This window comes from Rhipicephalus sanguineus, chromosome 4, assembly GCF_013339695.2.
Source record: "Rhipicephalus sanguineus isolate Rsan-2018 chromosome 4, BIME_Rsan_1.4, whole genome shotgun sequence".
Taxonomy (NCBI): domain Eukaryota; kingdom Metazoa; phylum Arthropoda; class Arachnida; order Ixodida; family Ixodidae; genus Rhipicephalus; species Rhipicephalus sanguineus.
Window position 1 is genome coordinate 209649797 of NC_051179.1, and position 20591 is coordinate 209670387.

At 46.8% G+C, this 20591-nt stretch overlaps 1 protein-coding gene across 2 annotated transcripts in view; it reads left to right on the forward strand.

Moving 5' to 3' along the window:
• LOC119391077 (zinc finger CCCH domain-containing protein 14) overlaps positions 1–20591 on the forward strand; it is a 121490-nt gene that overhangs the window by 75393 nt on the left and 25506 nt on the right. For both annotated transcript variants that reach the window (XM_037658759.2, XM_037658760.2), the window contains 2 exons: positions 7010–7245; positions 14044–14191. In XM_037658759.2, coding sequence (XP_037514687.1) covers positions 7010–7245; positions 14044–14191 — 384 coding nt within the window. The remainder of the gene's footprint in view (positions 1–7009; positions 7246–14043; positions 14192–20591) is intronic.

Below are 20591 nucleotides of genomic sequence, written 5' to 3' on the forward strand. Positions count from 1 at the left end.
ACCAAGTCAGCGGAAAATCCAGCATGACAGCTTTCAAAATCAAGTAGCGTTGTTCAAAACGAGTAATTTAGTCCAAAAAACCAGTCCGAAAATGTATTAGTGCTATGGGAACCTTGACGGTGCATTTTTGAAGTCTGAAATATCCATCAAGTCAGAATTTTTGGAGTCCGAAAAGTCTGTCGGCATGCACTAATAGTCATGGAGGCTGTGGTTCTGCTCTGCTAGTTCCCAGGTGTAGGATGGCACCAACCATACCACCGCACAAGGCGCTTGCATCAGCGTGCTAGGTTGGGTTCCTGCATGCATGAGGGGTGACTTCACTGCACATCTTTGGATCAAAATGGCAGTCCTCTGTGCTACTCTACTCCCTGCAAGAGCATATACAGGGGCACTAGCACTTGGGAATGTGTGTGCAGTGTGGTTTCTTCATGCTGGCACTGCTCCTTACCGTGCACGGATGTTGGATGTATCTTGTTTGGCCAACATGACGTAGGCAAGCTGCCTTTTTTATATATATATATATATATATATATATATATATATTAGGGGTGTGCGAATATCAAATTTTTCGAATACGAATCGAATACGAATATCCACCTTCGAATATCGAATCGAATATCGAATATCAAAGGAAAAATGCCTCCACAGTTACAATATTTAATTTGACATGTAGCTATTTGAAAAAAAAAAGCATTAACAGTCTGACTGGCAACACAACATACACTGCTACCTCCAGAACACAATGTCCAGGCTAGCACAGTGCACATCACAACGCAATCAAATATCACGGCACAATGAAAGTAATGACTAGATGTTATCATGAAGAAATATGAGTTGCTCAACATGATCAGGCAGCAGGCGCTCCCTTCTAACAGAGACAACCCCCCTGCCACTGAAAAGGCACGCTCGCTTGGAACAGAAGTGGCTTGTATAGGAAGGTACATGGGGCAAAGCTTTGCCAGACTGGGATATCTGAAGGTGCCTACAGTCCGCCACCAGTCACATGGGTCACTGTCTTTCTTCAGAAGTGGTCCCGCATAGTGAACGAGTGGTAGTGCGGCACGTTACGGCCGCATAATATTGAAAATGTACGGTTACATGATCGCCAACAGCGCTGCACGTCGGAGATGCACCAGCAATAAATCATACGTATTGGGGCGCTCGCCGCAGGCAGATATCGTGCCTCCGTGTACTTACGATGTTTATCGCTCCTCTCGGCAACGTTTTTAGCTATACGAACGCAGCAGAAATGTGGAAGACGAGTTATTTTAAGCATGATAATCGAATCACATATTCGAATTTTTCGAATATTCGAAGTTATCGAATATTCGAAACTTTTCGAATACACGATTTTCGAATCGAATACGAATACTTCGAATGTAATATTCGACGAATATTCGAAACTTTCGAATATTCGCACACCCCTAATATATATATATATATATATACTGAGTATGTGTGGCGCACTGAAACGAAGACAAGAGAAGACACACAAACGACATGGACTGGCACTAGTCTATGTTGTTTGTGTGTCTTCTCTTGTCTTCGCTTCATTGCAGTGCATATACTCAGTACAGTAGAACCCCGCCGTTACGTTCCTCATTGCTGCGTTTTCCCGGCTGTTATGTCGTTTTCCGCCGGTCCCGGCATAGCTCCCATAGGATACAATGTATTGGGAACCCCGCTGTTACGTCGTAACTGGCGGACCGTTCCCGTATGATACGTCACGAAGTGCGCCCGGAGCCGACCGAGTGACTACCAAAGAGAGCGGTCATGGCGCATTTTCATGCAGCTTGGCCTCGTTTGACCGTAATATTAGCCGCATGAGAGGCGCAATAGAATCTTTCAATTGATGCAAACAAAAGCATGGCCTTTGAGATTCAAATTGCAAAGATGGCGTCTATGACGTAACTGCTCGCGAAAGCAAGGCCTTCGAGATTGGCATTTACTATTGACAAAAGCATAGCCTCTGAGATTTGCATTGCACAAACATGGCGTGTATGACGTAATTGCTTGCGAAAGCAAGGCCTTCGAGATTGTCATTCACTTCTGCCATCGCGTTGGCGTAGACTCATCATCATCGTTATTTGTCGGAGAACGGGAGGAGTTCGAGATGGTTGGAGCTCGCATGGTCGTGCGTGCGGTTCGCGGTCGGACTCGCCGCGCCGGTCGTGATTGCGTGTGCTTAGTTCTTTCATGCCTACAGCTGTTGGTGTTAAAAAAATCACATACGTTGATTACATTTCTGTGGATAAGGCCGTCCTAAGCTCCGCGTTTCTATCCATCGACTAGATCGCGGCTGAGCGCGCCAATTTTCGTGCTGCTCGTAAGAATTGAAATAAAATTCTGTACCACTAAATATTTTGCCGTTTTTCCTGTTTTTCGGCTCTTACGTTTCCCGTCTCTTACGTTTATTTCCTACGGTCCCTTCAAAAACGTATCAGCGGGGTTCTACTGTATATATCAAGACATGTACCAGCTAGCCCATCAGCGGATCTTTCTAGAAGCTGCCTTTGCTTCATCAAAGTGACACTCACTTGAAGCAGGGCCTGCATAATGCAATGACAGCGAACAGCAGTGTAGCACGTTTGCATTCTTGCCTATACATACGCTGGAGATGAACTGATAGATACTATAAGCACAGCCAAGCAAATAGTGGAATATGCTTATCATAATAGGGTTGTCGATAAAGACATGCATATAATCTGACATAGCGTAAATATATGTGCTACGTCACATTGGCAACAGCAACAGCCCCTCTAGCCCTATGCACTGGTGCAGCCAACTTAAGGGGAGATGCTACTCGAAGACACTTTTTCTTTAATATTCACCCTAGAGCAATGAAACTTGAGCTGCTTATAGAACTTTTTATGCTGATTTCAAATATATAATTAGTTTTCTTGCAAGTTGCATACTTTTAGTTCTGCAACATGACAAAGTGAAAAACTGAAGCATTTTGCCCTCCCCTCTTTTCAGACCTAAACTTCAATAATTTTTTACAATTGATAGTTCATAATGTTTAAAATAAAGTGCGGAATGCAAATAACTAATTAGGAAGTCCATACAAAATATGTACTAGACGTGAAAAATTTTAACGTTGGAAGTTCATATTTCTCCTACCCTAGTAAAAGTTTACATAACTTTTTTTTTATTTTATAATAAGAATATCGAAACTTAAACAAGATAATTGCATTTCTCGTACTTTGGAAAAACTTTGGGAAAAATTTCATGCAGATCTGAGCACCAGAAGTACCCGAAAAAGGAGGGGCACATTGACAAAAATGGCAAAATTTGTGTTTTGAGAAAAACGAGTTTTAAAGTCAAAATTGCATGTTTATTTACCAAAGATGTCATTGAATGCAACGAAATTTGTACACAAGAAAGAACAATCCTCCTTGTAGTGGCCACTGCCATTAAAATGCGCCAGCACCATAGGTTTGGCCCTCATGGCTCTTTTGAGCTGGCTCCTCGACAAGAGATTTTTTCTTCAGCGCACGCCGACGAGCCCTTGCTTCTCCTGTTAGTTTTTGAGACATTTTTTTCTGGCGTGTGCTGTCCCGTGATGTGCCAAGAGCAACCAGATCATGAGGCGGGAGCACGCCAAGCTCTTCCAGAACACGTTCAAAACTGGAGTGCCCTCGATTAAACCAACATGTTCAGTGCTGTCATATCAGCAATCAACGAAGACTCGTCGTCCTGTGATTTTTTTTCGTCTTCGAAGAGTCCGATCTTTTTCTGGGAGGCAGTCACATATTCGAATACCGCGGCAAACTCGTCGGACGCATCGGCGTCACTGCCACTACGCCTTGCGGCAGCAGACGCTCTTTTCGTGGTTTGAGTGTTCGGCTTTGATTTGCGCCGGCGTCCTCGAAATTTGTACGCCGCGTGAAACTTCACAGGCCGGTGACCGCGCTTCCTATGGCTTTCTTCATCCATAACGGATAAGCACTCGAGAAAAGCGTTGTTCAGCTGCGCTGCGCGACGAGACACGGATCCTGCAAGTAGGCTTCACAGCACACACAGGCGCGCAGCGGCCAATGGCGGCTCCCGATCCGTACCACGTGATTTAAAGCCAGTCGCGGCGCTCGAAGAAGGCGGCAAAAGCGTGCTTCTCTTTATTATTTCTTGCGCTGCAGCAGCGCGGGAAACCGTTGTTATTTGAAGAGTGAGGCTCGGCTCTTCGCCTCATGCAGTCGACAATGGTGAGCGGCGGCGCATTATCAGCGGCAAGGTGCTCGAAGATGACACACTTTCGGCCTTTTGACAGCCACCTTGTGCTCTTTAGATGCAATTTTAAAGCATTTCCAGTTGAGTCTCGACATTGATTTTTTTTTTCAGAACAGTAGAAGTACTAATCTCAACAAAACAGGCGAAAACAAAAAATCGATAATTTTTTAGAAAACTCGTGTTTTTCGACCCGCATCTCCCCTTAACCAGCGGCTGCCAGCGCACTCTGACAAGATCATCGTCGAGATGGCTCTTGCTCTACGAGGGCGGTCCGATAAGTACTTAGTCTTCAAAAGAAAAAACGAAAGTTTTGGAATTGTGTCGATTTATTTCTCAACATAGTCCCCTTTCAACTCTATACACTTGACCCAGCGATCCTCCAACATTTTGATCCCGTCAGAAAAATATGTTTTCTCCTGAGCTGCAAAGTAGGCTTCTGTGGCGGCGATAACTTCTTCATTCGACTCAAATTTTTGTCCGGCGAGTGAATTTTTCAGGTTGGGAAACAAGAAGAAATCACTCGGAGCCAAATCTGGAGAATACGCTGGATGGGGCACCACTTCGTAGCCCAGTTCGACCAACTTTGCCGTGGCGACGGCGCTGGTGTGAGCTGGCGCGTTGTCATTGTGGAAGAGCACCTTTTTCTTCACCAAATGTGGCCGTTGTTTCTGCAATTCGACGTCGAATCGGCCCAGTAATTCGGCGTAGTAGGGTCCTGTCACCGTTTTGCCCTTCTCAAGGTAGTCGACGAAGATCACACCTTGAGAATCCCAGAAAATGGTGGCCATCACCTTTCCGGCCGATGCGACAGTCTTCGCCTTCTTCGGAGCAGGTTCTCCGGGTGCAGTCCACTGTTTCGACTGTTCTTTGGTCTCTGGCGTGTACCAGTGGATCCATGTTTCGTCGACGATCACAAAACGACGCAGGAACTCCTTCGGATTACGCTTAAACAGCTTCAAACACTGCTCTGAAGTGGTCTCACGGACACGCTTGTTGTCCGGAGTGAGCAAACGCGGCAGCCATCGCGCCGACAGCTTTCTCATGCCCAAATTTTCCTGAAGGATATGACCCACGCGGTCTTTTGAGATGCCTACTGTCTCAGCTATCTCGCGCACCTTCAGTCGGCGGTCTGCCAATACGAGGTCGTGGATTTTTGCCACGTTATCGGCCGTGGTAGCCGTTTGCGGGGCCCCTGGGCGAGGCTAATCAAAAACCGACGTGCGACCACGTTTAAACTCGTTGAACCAATTTTTGACGGTTGCCATCGAAGGAGAAGACTCACCGTAGACGGCATCCAGTCGCTCTTTGATCTCGCTGCGCGATTTCCCTTCCAAAAACAAGAATCGAATCACCGACCGATATTGCTCTTTTTCCATTTTTAACGGATACACGAAAATCACCTGCTTCCTGAAGCAGCCAAAACAAAACCGCGAGCCCGATTCGACTGCACCTTCGCATGTGTCCCTCTAAGAGAACGTACTCAACGTCGGTATATGTCTCATGGGATAGCGTCGCCCTCTCGCGGTGAGGCTAAGTACTTTTCGGACCGCCCTCGTATCCATGCACTTGTCGCGCCGACCATGCCAGCCCACAGTGCATTGCGTGGAGAAGTAGCTTTGAACAAAAAATGTGCCCACATCGTTTCACAGATGGTTGCATGGTCCAAAAGCAGCAGCCAATGGCATGCATCCACTAATAGGCAGCACGGAATTTCGATGGGTGTGGCGAGAGCGGCGTGGCGTAACCGGATGCAAGTGATCATTGCGCACGTGCACAATGTCAGGCTACAAATGAGCCTTAAGTTGTGCCAGTTCATATGCTGGCGGCTGTCATCAGACCTCCATGTGCTTCAGACACTTTTCTGTGTAGGCATCACTATAATCACACCACTGTTATAATGACTGGTTGACTGGTCTTTATACAGTAGACTCTCAGTAAACGGAAATCTCTTAAACGGAACTGCTGCTTAAATGGAACAACTGCCTTCGACATGATTGGTTTCGTACTTGTATTCTGCACTCCTGTTCATCTCTCAGTAAGCGGAGCTCCTGTTAAAATGGAACATATTTTCCTGGTCCCTTCAGGTTCCGTTTAATGAGAGTCTACTGTACTTAGAAAAATGCAGATTAGAAGTTCGTCTCAGTATGTTACTGTATCAGATTTTCAAGTCACTTCATGTAACTGAAGTCTTTCAAATGCACTTTGCTTCTGATCAAATACAGATATGACTGATGTCACGTTCGACTGATATTCAAAATTTTCAAATATTCACGCATCTCTACTGTTTAAGTGTGCTTGTTTTAACACCAGCCTTTGTGCTTGTTGTACCATCATCCAGTAACCTGGTATTGTGCAAAGACCATTGCACGTACTGGGACACCGGACACGCCTAAGCCCTTTTTTTCATGTATTGTGCTTGCGTTGCATGTTGAAGCACTCCTGCTGCTAAAAGTTATTCTTGAGCCCTCTATTGCAGTCGAAGCCAGATACATTGAATCTGAAGGGGATCACAAAAAAGATTTGTACATAGCTATTTCGATATATATTTTATAGTATATCGAAAATATATTCAAAGGGATGTGACAACTGTTTGATATACACAATAAAAAGTAATTGATTATATGTGGGTTCGATACATGCAGGTTTGACTGTATAACATTGGCAGGCATCTGATGCTTTTGGATAGTGCATGCCCTAAATACCTAAATAAATGAATGAATCAGTCACGCAGTAGAATAGGGGCTGGCTGTGCATGATGCGTGAGCATGGTGACCTGTTGCAGTGGTCAGCCAGGCAGCTTGGGCAGCTCGCCGTCTTCATCCCAGTGGCCACGCTTCGTGGTCACCCTCGATGGAGTGGACCCGACGAGCTTCAAAAGCAACAACAGCCATCGTGAGGTGCTGACTACGGGTCACGACCTGGAGGAACTGCCCGAAGAAGAGGACGAAGAGCAGCTCGTGTCACCTCGGAGGCCGCCGGTCAAGAGCCGCCTCATGATGGCTCCAGTCCCCAATGCTGGTTAGTGACGTGCACACGCCAAGCACAACTGAGAAGTTAGAGCGAGGCATTTGGTACAGTAGCATCGTTGGAATATCCCTAGTGCGTGTTTGGTCGTGCTGGGCCTTCTTACAGATGAATTACACCAACCGTTCATTTCCTTGAACAAAAACAGTAGTCAGCGAAGTTGACCTGCTTGAGGTGATTTCAAGGCAAAAAAAAAAAACAGCCAACTGGGAAGCCTATGGGCAGCACTGCTGTGAAGCCACACCTCTAAGCAAAGTTTCCATATTGCCTACACCAAAATTATTATTTTTTTAAATTTTAGAGCAGGTTATATGCACAGAAGCTAAGGCACACAGCCGTGAAACTACCTTTGTAGGTGCGTTATACGTGAGAAATGTCTACGTTCATTCATTTCAGTTCGGCAACGTTGAATACTAAAATTCAAGCCAAATACTGAATATTGACATAAGACTAGAATGTTGTTCAGATGCTCATGCACGAACTGCCAATCTGCTTTTAGACAACTGTCATTAAATGATTAGCTGTAGAGCAATGTAACTAGTATTCTGAATTGAGGAAGGAAATACAGGATAATTGACAGGGCTAATTTTGTTACGTTCCAACCTTTACCAAATCGAGATTCATTATGTGTGTGTATACTCTGGCATTCACTATCTTGGAGTTGAACTGTCACTGTGCAAACACCAACTGCTAAGCAGTTGGTGTTTCCTTTAGTACCACATTTACTTGGTTAATTTGCGCACCCCTAAAATATCACCTTGGTTATTTAAACAAAACACTTACTCGCATATTTGGTGCTTCCTCACCTGCCTCGTAGCAGCCACCGTGCACAGCTTGGTGACATTGCACAACTACAACTGACTGCACATAAAAAAAAAATCAGGCAGAAGTGACCTATTAAAAATTTTCATATGCAGTAAAACCTAGTTAATACTTGTTTAAATGGGCTAACGTATAACATACCTGGAGGACGCTTGATCTTCGCCTTCAAGATTAGAACGTGATAGCTTATTCGGATCCCGTGCGCATCGCCTTCTCAATTGCTAGCCTGGCTTCGGTTCTCGGTGCATGCCCCAACCGTGCCATAAGGAAACAAACGACTGTGCGCGTAACATTGGCCGTTTGAAGGTATCCTAGAATGCCTACCGCAAGTACAGTTAAGTGCCCACTACGCCATAATGATTCCTTTTGCAAATCAGTGAAGGGCCCACTATTCGTCTGTAAGGCAACACGCGATCCTACGCAGCTGTTCACTTTGTTGATTCTTTTGCTGCTGATGATGATTAAATATGTCTGAGCGCTTTGTAATGGGTGGGCCTTTAAAACACCCACTCGTTGCGCAATTCACATATTTTGATGCCTGGCACGATTCTACACTTCTGCCACGCAATATTACATGCCTTAAGGAGACTCTTTTCTCTACATGACATTCATATAGTGTTTTTTTCTGAAGCAGTTTCAAGAATTGACGTGGCTCTGTGGTAGAACACCTGCTTGCCACACAGACAGCCTGGGTTCGATTCTCACTTGAACCTGAAGTTTTTTATTATTGATTTCATTTGCATCTTTCTCGATTTTTCGGTCACGGACAAGACGATGATTTTCTGCTCACAATCAGCTACACCAACACCGGAATTTCTGCGAAATGAGCTCTCTAACGCTATCGCGTTTATATGATATGTAGTTTTGTTCAATCCCCAGCCCAATCTCTATGCACTCTAACTGTTAGTACGAAAGGGAAAATAGACAACCACCCGTTTTGTAGCACAAAGCCACAAGGAAATCCGGATTTCCTTGTGGCTTCGTGCTACAAAACGGGTGGTTGTCTATTTTCCCTTTCTCAACCCTTCCGCCACCTTGCGGGATTCCGCAGAACTGATTTGCAATATTTGCAGTAACTGTTAGTACGTACCGCAATGACTTTTTTTTCAAGTTAAAGGGTCCATGCACACAATATTCGATCATAATCTGTGTTATGTGGGTTGATCCTTGTGCATTCACAAACAAGCTGGCCAAAATTTTAGCACATTTGGTCGAGCACTTAGTTTATAATACCGTATATACTCGTGTAAGGGCCGCACTTTTTTTTTTTCAAAATTTTTGCTTGGTGCGGCCCTTACACGAATCAGGCCGATGACAGCTCACCAAAGGTCTGTGCTGTTTCCGCAACATTAGCGGAGTGTAAGAGAGTCGCAAATGACATTCCAGGAATGTTTTTATTACGATTCCATTTCGCTATCGCTGTCCTCGTTCTCAGAAGAGCTCGCCTCGGCGTCGGCGTCCTCCCAGAGACGTTCATCCTCAGCGCCGCTCATGCAGTTTGAAATTCCAGTCACCTTGAAGCTTTTCGCGACTGTTTCAAATGACACGGCACGCCACGCACTCAAAATCCACGCACACACTTGTTGTAGCGATGCCCACCCCTGACTTGCTTTGAATTGTGCCTGGGGTATTTCCATGTGGCGAGCCATGGCCAGGGCTTTCACGCGGATCATGTCAGTTGAGACGGCGTAGCCGTCCCTTCGAGTGTCGATGACATATTTGACAAGTTCGCCTTCGAGTTCCGGGTACTTGCACTTCTTTCCGCGAAATGCCTTTCGGCTCCTGTTGGTATCAGCGAGGGCATCTTTCTGTTTCATCCAGTAATGCACGCGCTTCTCATTGATGTCAAATTTGCGTCCAGCTTCTCGCTTGCCGTGCTCCTCAGCATATTCAATCACTTGCAGTTTAAAGGCTGCAGTGAAAGATCTCAAGTGCCGGCCCATCGTCCCTCACCTGCGATGGCTCAAACGGGGCTCACTACTGCAGACAAAGTGACACCAACAACACCGATGTGAAGAAACACTGCCAAGCTACCCACACGATGCCAACGATGCGCCACACAAAGCAATAATGGCGCCGTCGAGGTCGGCGGAAGCGGAAAAGCTGGCAGCGCCATCTAGCTGCAATTTAACTAACTACACTTTTCTGGCGGGACTTTTTGAATTTTTTTTTCGAGATTCCCCCTCCAAAGTATGGGTGCGGCCCTTACACGAGGGCGGCCCTTACACGAGTATATACGGTAGAATATTTTGTACACACGTGAGTGGCCTTAAAGACGGGCAACACTGACATGTTTACGAACCGTGCTGTAATGAGCTACTTGCTGTGCGAGCGTCTGCATTCCGGCGAACGATTTTGTTCCGTGGTCAGCTGCGCTCGCAGTCAAACTATTTAGCTTTCTTCAGCTTGGCATTGAAATTGGAACGATTTGCAGCGGCTGAAACTTGGGTAAAAGACGATGGCTCTGCTCTGTGCAGCACATGACGTCACACACACCATGTCAAAATGGCGGTCACCGGCAGTAGGCACGGTTTATAGCTGGCGTCTTCTAGGGCTTATTTTGCGCTGAAGTATTTTTGTAAGGTCCATTTTTCATATATGTATAGGCACAATTGACCCTCTACTTCTACAGTCGATCCCGGATATATCGAACTCGAAGGGGACCGCGAAATAGTTCGATATATCGATAATTCGAAATACGAAATATGCGTATTTAGGGCTTTTAATTAAAGCACTGCAGGCCTCGACACAGTTTTCCGAAATCGTAAAAAGCGCGAACATAACGATTCGCTCACATATGCTAAAGAACAAGGCGAGAACTACTTCTTTTGCAAGTTAGTGCACTTTATTTCGCATGCAAATAGTCCATAAACTTGTCTTGCTTCTTACGCGCCGTGGATTTATCAAGTCATCGTCAATATCATTGCAGCTTTCGAGATAAGTAAATTCAACACCTTCGGCCACAACAGCGGTGAGCTGAACGCTGATGCGAGCTCTGTAGCGCGGTAAAGGGTTTAGCGGTGGCAGCGGCGGCTGGCATCTTCAAACCGCATGGGTCCATTTCCGCAGCACCGGCAACGTCAGCTATGATCTCGGCATCGATGCAGAAGAAACAGCTACGTCGTTATCTGCGCCGATGAAGTCACTCGCTGTGCTCCCGTCCGATATGGCGCCCGGAAATGCACCGTACGCCGTAGTCGGCGCTCATGACTCGCTCAAAGTTGTCACCTGGCACCAAGGCCCGTAAGGAAACAGTGCACGACGGTGCTTTACTTGACGTTGTTCCAAGCACCAGTCATCATTTTTATCGCTACGAGCGGGACAATGTTTAGTTCGACTCCCGAATGACGATTTATCAAGAACGGATTGAGAAGTACACATGCCACAAGAGACAACGCTTAACAACGCTGCACGAAGAAACATTTCTCCACCGTCGACATGTTGGCGATACCGATGGCACTTGTGGCTTTGTAGAAGGCAGCTGCTACTTTGGCGAGAAATGCGAAAAAAAGCGTAGCCTCTGAGATCTGCATTTTAAAACCGAAAACACTAAAAATACGTCATGAGGTTGCGGATCTCGAAGGCCATGCTTTGCGGGCCCGCATGCCATCGTGCGCAAACAGACAAGGAAGGGAATGCAAACATTACAACAAGGCTGCCAAGTCACTTCGAATTCTTATTTTGGTGCCCTCGGCAATCAGCCTCTTTGAAAAACACTAGCCCATGCATTAAAACCTGCGGATCGTGCTTCAAATATACCGGTGAACTGATAAGCGCTGCGCAACGAACTAGAGCAACGCAATTTCGTCACCTGCGCGCGACGAGGGACTGGAACTTATAAGAATGCGGCCGAAAAATGATGAATATTTGTTAGGAAAAATGCGCTTTCTGGGCTTCGGCGCGGGGCAGCGTTCGATATAGCGGATGTTTTGCTGTGCGGGAGTTCGATATACGTGCACACCAACCCCATACTTTTGCATGGGAAATTCAAGGGGATTTCTCAACAGTTCGATATAGCCAATAATTCAATATATCCGAGTTCGATATATCCGGGATCGACTGTATTATCAGAAAATCACAAATTGTTGGCTGGCCATGTCATGTCCCCTTTAACTGCAGCCCTCAGTTGTAGTGTGACTGAAAACTTGCGAAAAATTTCGCATAATCTGTACACCTGTTTCTTGAAGCCCGAAATGAGAAAGAAAGGTGGGCACACTGCACTGGTAGGTACGGTAATAATAGACATACCTGCCAACTCTCCCAAATTGTCCGGGAGACTCCCAAATTCTGACCTAATCTCCCAATTGGACGAATGCTATCTCGAATCTCCCGAAATGTGGCCGAAAAGTGGAAAAATTTTGCGTCTGTCTGTCTTGGCCCCGTTCCACGCATAGTTGTGGCAGGAAGCGTTGATGTGAGTTTTAGATGCGAAACAGCTTTTCGTGCTGGGCTTTGTCCATAGTTCCATTGGCGACCATCCGCTTTCTAAAACCTACCATAGCCATCTGTAAAATATTGAGCGCGCGCTCGCGTCAAGGAGAAGTCTTCTTCGTCTTGTTCTTCGACCGCCTTGATGATGATACGTGCAGAGCACTTTAGGGGCCCGGGCCGCCGTATGCTGTCCTAGCATGGCGTAACGCAGACAAAATCACGTGTGCTGGCACGCTCTAGCGCGTTCGGGCCTGTGTAAGACGCTGTGGCCTCTCCCCCTTACACTCTCTCAGCAATCACGTGATCGCATCGGAGAACGAGATTCTGCAGACGCGCGATGAACCCGCGTGGCATGCTCCAACAAGAGTTCGGGACGAGTAACAGCGACTGCAGTGAATTCATGGTGTGCTCCACATGCAAGGATGCGTTAACATCGGGCAAGGTGCCCGCAATGAACGGAACTTTAAGTCGACCCATGCGCTCCTTCGCATCCCCACATGGTTCCCTTTCATGGGAAATGGTGAAATTTTTTTCGAGAGTGTCTGCGTTAATGCGATGTGTTGTCAATTTCAATTTGAAACCTGTAACAACACTGGCCACTTCAGATCGGCAACTACCAACGGAGATCGGTTGGTTCAGTGGAAGGGGGCGTGCGCGCCACGGCGGCGGTGCCAATCGAGGCGGCTGTGTGTGCAGAAATGTGTTGCGGGTGACCTCCGCGCAAGGATCGCTAGCGACCACCACTGAAAACAGGTCTTTCATGAGCGCGGCAGGCATGCATCTTTCTAGAGGACGCGTTGTTTGAAGCACAACCGGGTTTGGAGGAAGTTCAAGTGCATTTTGTACGCTAGGCCTACGCTCTCTGCCTAGGCATCAGTTGTGTTTGTTACGTGGTTGTGGAGGTTGCGTGCTACCCAGAGTTCAGTTGGAAGGTCAGTGGCGGTGTCAAAAGCAAAGAAAAAGTACTTGCAAGTGTTTCAATGCAAAAAAAATGCAACATAAAAAGAAGGACCTCCCCCTCCTGCAGTCTCCTGAATTTTCATGCTGCCGGGTTGGTAGGTATGCATAGATTTTTGTGGAACCTTCATGCTTACACTGTCACTTTCAGCTATGAAAAAGAATCCGTCGCCATTTCTCAATTTCCCACAGTAGCATTGGTTATTTATTTTACCCCGATTTCTGCCCTTAGGGATGATAGAAATGCGGCATGTTCTCAAGTTGAAAACTTTGCTGCACAGAACATTTACTTATATTTGAATATGCCAACTCCTTTTACAAATTGGCATTGAAGGGGAATTGTCCAAGCCAAATCCCCTTTCTCTCATGAGATGTTTCTTTTGTTTCAAAGTTAATGTCAGTTAAGCCTTTCGTAACATTGTTCCCAGGTTTCAAGATCTTTCAAGGCATCGGCAAACGAGACATTTTTTTCAGTCATAATTTGGCCGTGCTGTTCTAGACTTGTGCTGAGCGAAGGGCCTGTGCGTCTTGGCATTTGCATGAATTTCTCCCCTCTCTGTAATTGCACTTGCCCTGGCGCAGAACTGATGGAGGATGCCCCTATGGTGGAAGAAGAGGAAGCCATGGCAGTGGATGATGGGGCCTCACACATCCTGGAGAAGTGTCGTTACTGGCCGGCCTGCAAGAATGGCGACCATTGCCCCTACCACCACCCCAGTGTGCCCTGCAAGTGAGTGGCTTTACATCAGGTAGAGGGCACCACCAGTCTGTGGATTGTCCTTTTCTTACTTTTTTTACTGTGATAGCAATTACGTGGGCACTCCAGGTGCATTTTTGCTGTCGCCTTGATGTTCCACATGAAGTCCACGGGCAGGAACATCGCCCTGTACGCCGTATGTTCTGTGTGTGAGGGAAAGCATGTGTGGGCAGCTGACTATCACGGTTCAAGCGGAGAGGAAGCATGCCGGCCATACTTTCTCGGGGGAGGGGGGCTGTGTGGCTCTGCCGAGAACCATGTACTCAAGGACCAGCAGGTGGCTTATGCCTTTGTGCATGCTTCCTTCGCGCCACTATGATTCTGTTGGAGTGATTGACAACAAGAAGGTCGCTCCGCTCACTGCTGCAGCGGCCGCATTTCCTTATGCCAGCATTTTGTTGAGTTACATTAGGTTGGCTGCTAGCCTTACTTCGTATAGCATTCCGATTTCTCGCTGTTGCATTCATTGCTTTGCCCTTGTGGCAAAATTGCGACTTCCCTCTTTTTTTCTCATCGTGTTCCCGTTCTTTCGTGTCTCAAACCATAAGCATGACACACTGCGGTAGCTTTGTGATTATGGTGTCTGGCCACCGAGCACCACATCTAAGGTGCGATTCCCAGCTGCAGTAGTCTCATTTTGATGAGGGCAAAGTGCAGAAACATCTTTCATATTTTTATTTTAGTGTAGAACACATTTAGTTCAGTATTTCGTTAGCTCACCATAGAATCAATGCTGTTGAGCAGTTCATTGGTCTGAATAACACGACGGATACACGCTCATATTGGGCGCGAGGACATACCTTGGCGCCGCTATGCGGAGGCATCCCTGTGATGTGCAAGGTTGGATTGCTCCGCCGGCCCTCTCCCGCTCAGCCTGCAGCCGCTTTCGTGTCTGCTTTTTTATTATTATTGTTGTACTTCACTTTGACGAGGACAGTAAAATACTGCTGCGGCTTCGTCACTGACTGTATGAAATGCTAAGTAACTGCTCAGAAAAAAATGTTACGTTCCCCATAATGTCCTAGACAGCGCCCTGACTGCCGGCGTCGTCTGCTATAGCCTCCGATATGGAAACCAAGGGGGCCGAGCACACTGCTTTTGTGAAAGATAACGAATTGTTTCGCGTCGAATGGGCTTTAACGCGTGCTTTCGGCACAGAAACATATTTTTGCTGCAAGATATGCATGCAACCATGCAACTTCATTCATTGTAGGTTTGCATATAAAAATGGGTTGCGCTTGACACAACAAGGATGTCAGATTTACATTCCTGTTTAGTACACATAACCCTATGAAGCACGACGAAAGCGGTTTCTCTTATTTGCGGCAAGCAATCCAGCATGCTTAGAGATTCATGTAGCCGCAACCTTTCTCGTATGATTGTAGGCAAAAGCACCAGAGCCATATGCACGCGCGTGCTGCATTCAGTGTTGTAGCTAGGTAACGTTTCACATAGGGTAAGTTTGTCTGCGGCACGATTTTAATATCTATCGTTTGCTTCTCATTGAGTGAATTTCCTATGTAACACGGTGCATTTTCGACCGCCACCGAGCCACATCGGGATGAAAATTTTCGACGATTGACTCCGTTATCCAGCTTGTACAAAGAGGCGAATCGCGATCGAAAAATACGGTGCCGCTCGGGCTCGATTGCGGTAACAAATGCACTGTGTGCCAGCCGGACATATTACTTGCGCACTTGAATGGCGATGCCACAAGGTTTAACTTACCGTGGTCTAAATGACAATTTTTTGTTGCAGTGAAAATACCAGTGTCCAGTATTTATAAAGCTTCATTGAAAAGCAGCATGACCCTTCGCGGCTGCTGTTGGAAGGTGAATCAGTGCTTGAAGCTGGCCACGTTTTCGCCTGTAGCATAAAACAACAGAGAGAAGAACAAGTGGCGTTGGCTATGTGCTCGTTTTACAGAAATAATCTATAAGCAAGAAACCCCATGAACTGAAGTCAAGAGTCTAACGAAACTCGTGAGGTCAGGAAAAGACATGAGGACAATTAAAATAAACACGAGGGCAGGAGGGGAGGGGGGGTCAAACAGTGGGGGCAGTTACGTCATTGAGACAGGTAACTTTAGCAAAAACTGAAGCAGCACATGTGTGAAGTAAGAAAGTTTTCATAGAACGCGCTGGCCGAACACGCAGAAGCAACTGGCCACAGAAGTAGACTGGGACAAGGCAAAGATAATGGAAAGAGAAAAGAACTGGACTTCTCGGCTTTCTTGAATCTCCAGACAATGGCGCACACGCTTAGTCGTCATTACAGCAACTTTTCACACATGTCCGCACGTTGTCTACGTCGTATTTTAAAACATACATAACCGGACTGTTTGCGCATTCATTTTTCACTGTGAAGAAGGCTCTCGTGCGGGAGCCGGGACGTCTTACTTTTATGTGAATATTCGTGGTCGGTGTCCATTATAACACCATAGGCTTGAAATAACAATAAAAAAACGACAGGCCTGCGCTGAAACCGCAGCACAGTCACAGCGAAAGCTGGAAGAGCGGCGTTTCTAGAGTCCATTGTATCCTCTCTTGGGGCTACTAATACAAGTACACTAGCATGGTACCCACTACGCCATAAATCACAATTTTTGTGAAGTTGGGAAGCAACTACTTAGCCATTATTCGGCATTGTGCGGAGAAGCGAGTAATGGGTTGGAAGCTTTAAACGGCTCACCAGTTATGTACTTTGCATTGGGTGACGCGCGGCCGCTATTTCCCTCTCCCGCCATGCTGTATATATACGTTGACGTGAGAGAGGGGGGGGGGCGAAGAACATTATTGAGACCCCGGGGAAATGGATCATGCGCTTATGGGCTTCCTTGGCAACTAATACAAGTGCACTTGAGAGGAACCCACTACGCTATAAATCATTGCAATTTTTGAGAAGCAAGGAAGCAGGCACTATGCCATTTTCCGTCATTCTACGGAGAACCGTGGTACCTGCTAAACGCATGTAAGGCATTATGCGCACTTTGTTGATGCTGTGCCTGATGACGATGAAGAATAATGGCAGAGCTCTTTGTAATGGGTTGGAAGCATTGAACAACCTACTCGTTGCGCAATTCGCATTGTGTGACGCCTGGTTACAGAATTCGCGTTGTATGACGCTTGGTGCTTATTTTACTCTTCTACCACGCTATATTGCATATGCTAATGTGGTTCCTTCCCGACATGAAGCTTGTATAGGACCTTTTTGCATAGCAGTTTCAAGCACCAGCATGGCTCAGAGGTTGAATACTGGGCTCCCACGCAGAGGGCCCAGGTTCGAACTTCGTTCCATCCTGTAAATTTTTTCTTATTTCGTTTTTTTTTTCTTATTTCGAGCGATACTGGTTACGGACACCGGCGGCGGCGGCGGACAACTACGGCACCAAAAACGGCCGGTGAAGTGATCTCATAACAGCTTTGGCTGTAAAAAAGACAGGTGACAGCAGCATCATGCTCGTAAAATGCAGGGTAGCGGTAAAAGTGAAAGCTCACGCCTGGCCCCTTCGCGTACGTAGTGCACTGCGGCATGGAGCAGAAAAATACCATGCCGCCGATAACTTTTACTTCACTTTTCAGGACTGTGTAGTCTCTAGGGGTCCATACACAACAAGTGAGAGCAAAACAACACTGTTCAAAAGCGAAAATGCCACGAAATCCCGGTTAGAAACACCGCATTCAACCGTCCGCTTCCTTTCGCCAGAGCGAGGCGAGGTCACGTGATCCAACCCTGCACGTCACAGCGACTGGAACGCCCGCGTCTCCAGTGGTGGTCCTTGTGCCCAATACTGTATTTACTCACGTCATGAATGCAATTTTTTTTTTCGAAAAAAAGTGAAACAAAGTTGGGAGTGCATTATTATGCGGGGTAAATTTAACAAAAGCATTCTTAGATTGAGCAGACAATGCAGTAATGCAAAAGGAATGTGTTAGATAGCTTACCTTCTGCAGGAAATATACATGTGCACTATTTACAAACAGCTCTTATTGCGATAGAAATTATATGGACACCCCAGGCATTTTTTTGCCATCGCCACCGCCGTCATGATCCTCAGTAGCCAAGTCCTGTGACCACAATATGCGGAAAGTGTTAAGGCACAGCTGTTGAAGCTAAAAGAACCTAGATATCCAGATAGTGTGATAGTGTTGGCCTGTGAGAAGCTTATGCAAGACTTGAAGTGTGCTTTGAAAGGTAAAGATGCAGCACTAGCAAAAGAAAAGGAAAGGAAGAAATTAGCCATTATATCGCACATTCACCAACTATCCCATAGGTTAAAGATGGTGGGATTGCAGCATGGTGTGTATGTAGTTTTCTCAGCCAAGAAAAAAGTAGGTGATATATGCGCGGCGGTGAGAAAACGTGTAGGAACAGGCACAAATGTTTAAGATCCATGTCCTTTGAAGCACGCTAATGTGTTCCATGACCTGCACGATTAATGTTGTGTACAACATTCCCTTCACGTGTGGCAGGGTGCACATTGGACAGTCGGGCAGTGTGTAAACACGCCTCTCGGGGAGCACCGAAATGCCCGGAGAGGTAGTGTTTATTCTTCACACTTGACAATGCATTGCTGAGAATGCAAGTGCACCGCGGAATTCGCTCGGACAAAGATTCTTTGCTGACACCCAGAATATGTCTACAAAATACAAAATGCAGGTCATAACTGCATTAGTCAGCCATCAATCGCCCTGCAGAATAGTTTTCTTTTTTTAGACTATGTAAATTGTCGACTGCCAGCGTTACGATCAGTTACCTTGTATGACTTTATCTAACCCATGAGTGATGATCATGCAGGGGTGAGACAGCTGCGCATATTGCGCATTTTTGATACGATTCCGTTTTCCTGCGCCAAGCTGCTCCAAAAGCATAAAAATTGCAAAAATTGCGCCGAACTGCGCCGAAACAGCCCCACAATCAAGAATTTTCAAGCCCGCGTCACTTTCAGCGTGGGAAAACGTAACTTTAGAAGCAGCGCCAGGGATACGTTCGCAGAACACGTTAACGCGCCCAAGCGTGTCCTTCTACGCGCCTTTGTAATAGAGGCTTCCATAGTGCTGTGATAATCGCCTCTGAGCGGTTGTAAATATGTTTAGTGTCCGAGCGGTAACGACGTAGTGTCCGAGGGGTAAGGTTTCTCGGCGCTCGCGACGCATTTTTGAAGGCGGTCCCTCACGAGGTGGCAGCGAACGGTGGCGCAGCGCGCTTTTGTTATCACCTATTAAAAGCGTGCAGTACACTTGACGCTACGCCACCCGCGCAGCCGAGCAGATAGCTGAAGGCGCTTTATTTTTTGGCAGTTTTCGAATAGCGTACGCTAAGTTAGCGTTAGCGTTTGCGGCCCGCTATTTCCGTCACTTAACGGGAGCCCGCAAGCGGTTAGCATACGACGCATGCGCAGTTGTGCGAAAAGCCAATGCAAAGCTTTGCGTACGCTAATGGAAAGCTTCCTGAGGGTTCGCCCTTCAGGGAGAGCAAATATTAATCGCAGCGCCCCTCCTTCCGATTAAGTCAAAGTATGGGCGGTATCGACTTTGCCCCCCCCCCCTTCGTGCGCACGCCTTCGTGCGTTCGTCGGTGGCCATACCGCTTTTGTTCTTTCCTGATGTTACGCGCGAAGGCGTCGCCGCAATCGCGTGCTAGTCGGAATCATTCATTGACCGTTCAAAGACGTACTGCTATGTGACTATACAATTTTTGTGCAATCAGTTTTTATTGCTATAGCAATTATATGGACAGTCTCGAGGGGTTCTTGCCGTCGCCGTCATGTCCTTCCGGTATGAAGTCCAAATTGATAAGATCCCCCCGCGAATTGTATGTTCTACAGCGGGTAAAAGCACGCGAGCAGAGGCGACGTACGCGGCCGAAGCAAACGAGCCGGCCCATTGCCGTCGCTCGGAGGCTGCATGCGATAACATCACCCCGCTCGGAAGGCCTGCCGTCGAAGCAGACAGGAAACGCCCCGCCCGTTTTTAACAAGCCTTAAAAGACACGAAGACGCGAGGGGGGGGGGGGGGAGTGTCGCGCGAGGAGCAACTTTGAACTTTGCGCGGTCGCGATAGCGCGCGCGCGCGCGCTATCTCGAAAGCCATCACAGCGGGGCGGGCGGCTCGTATACGCTTCTACGTGCTGCGCTCTCAAAGTGAAGTGACTATGCGGAGAACATGGCTCCCTGGAGCGGCCGTATTTTCTTACACCATCGTCTTATAGTTACGCGAGATCGGATACAAAACAGTTAGCTGCCAGCCTTACTTCGTGTAACACTACAATTTGTTGCTATCGCATTCATTGCTTCGCCCTTGCGGTGAAACTGTGACTTTTTTATTATTTGAGAAGTGTGATGTTTTTTCTTTTCTTATTTTCAAATGTAAAG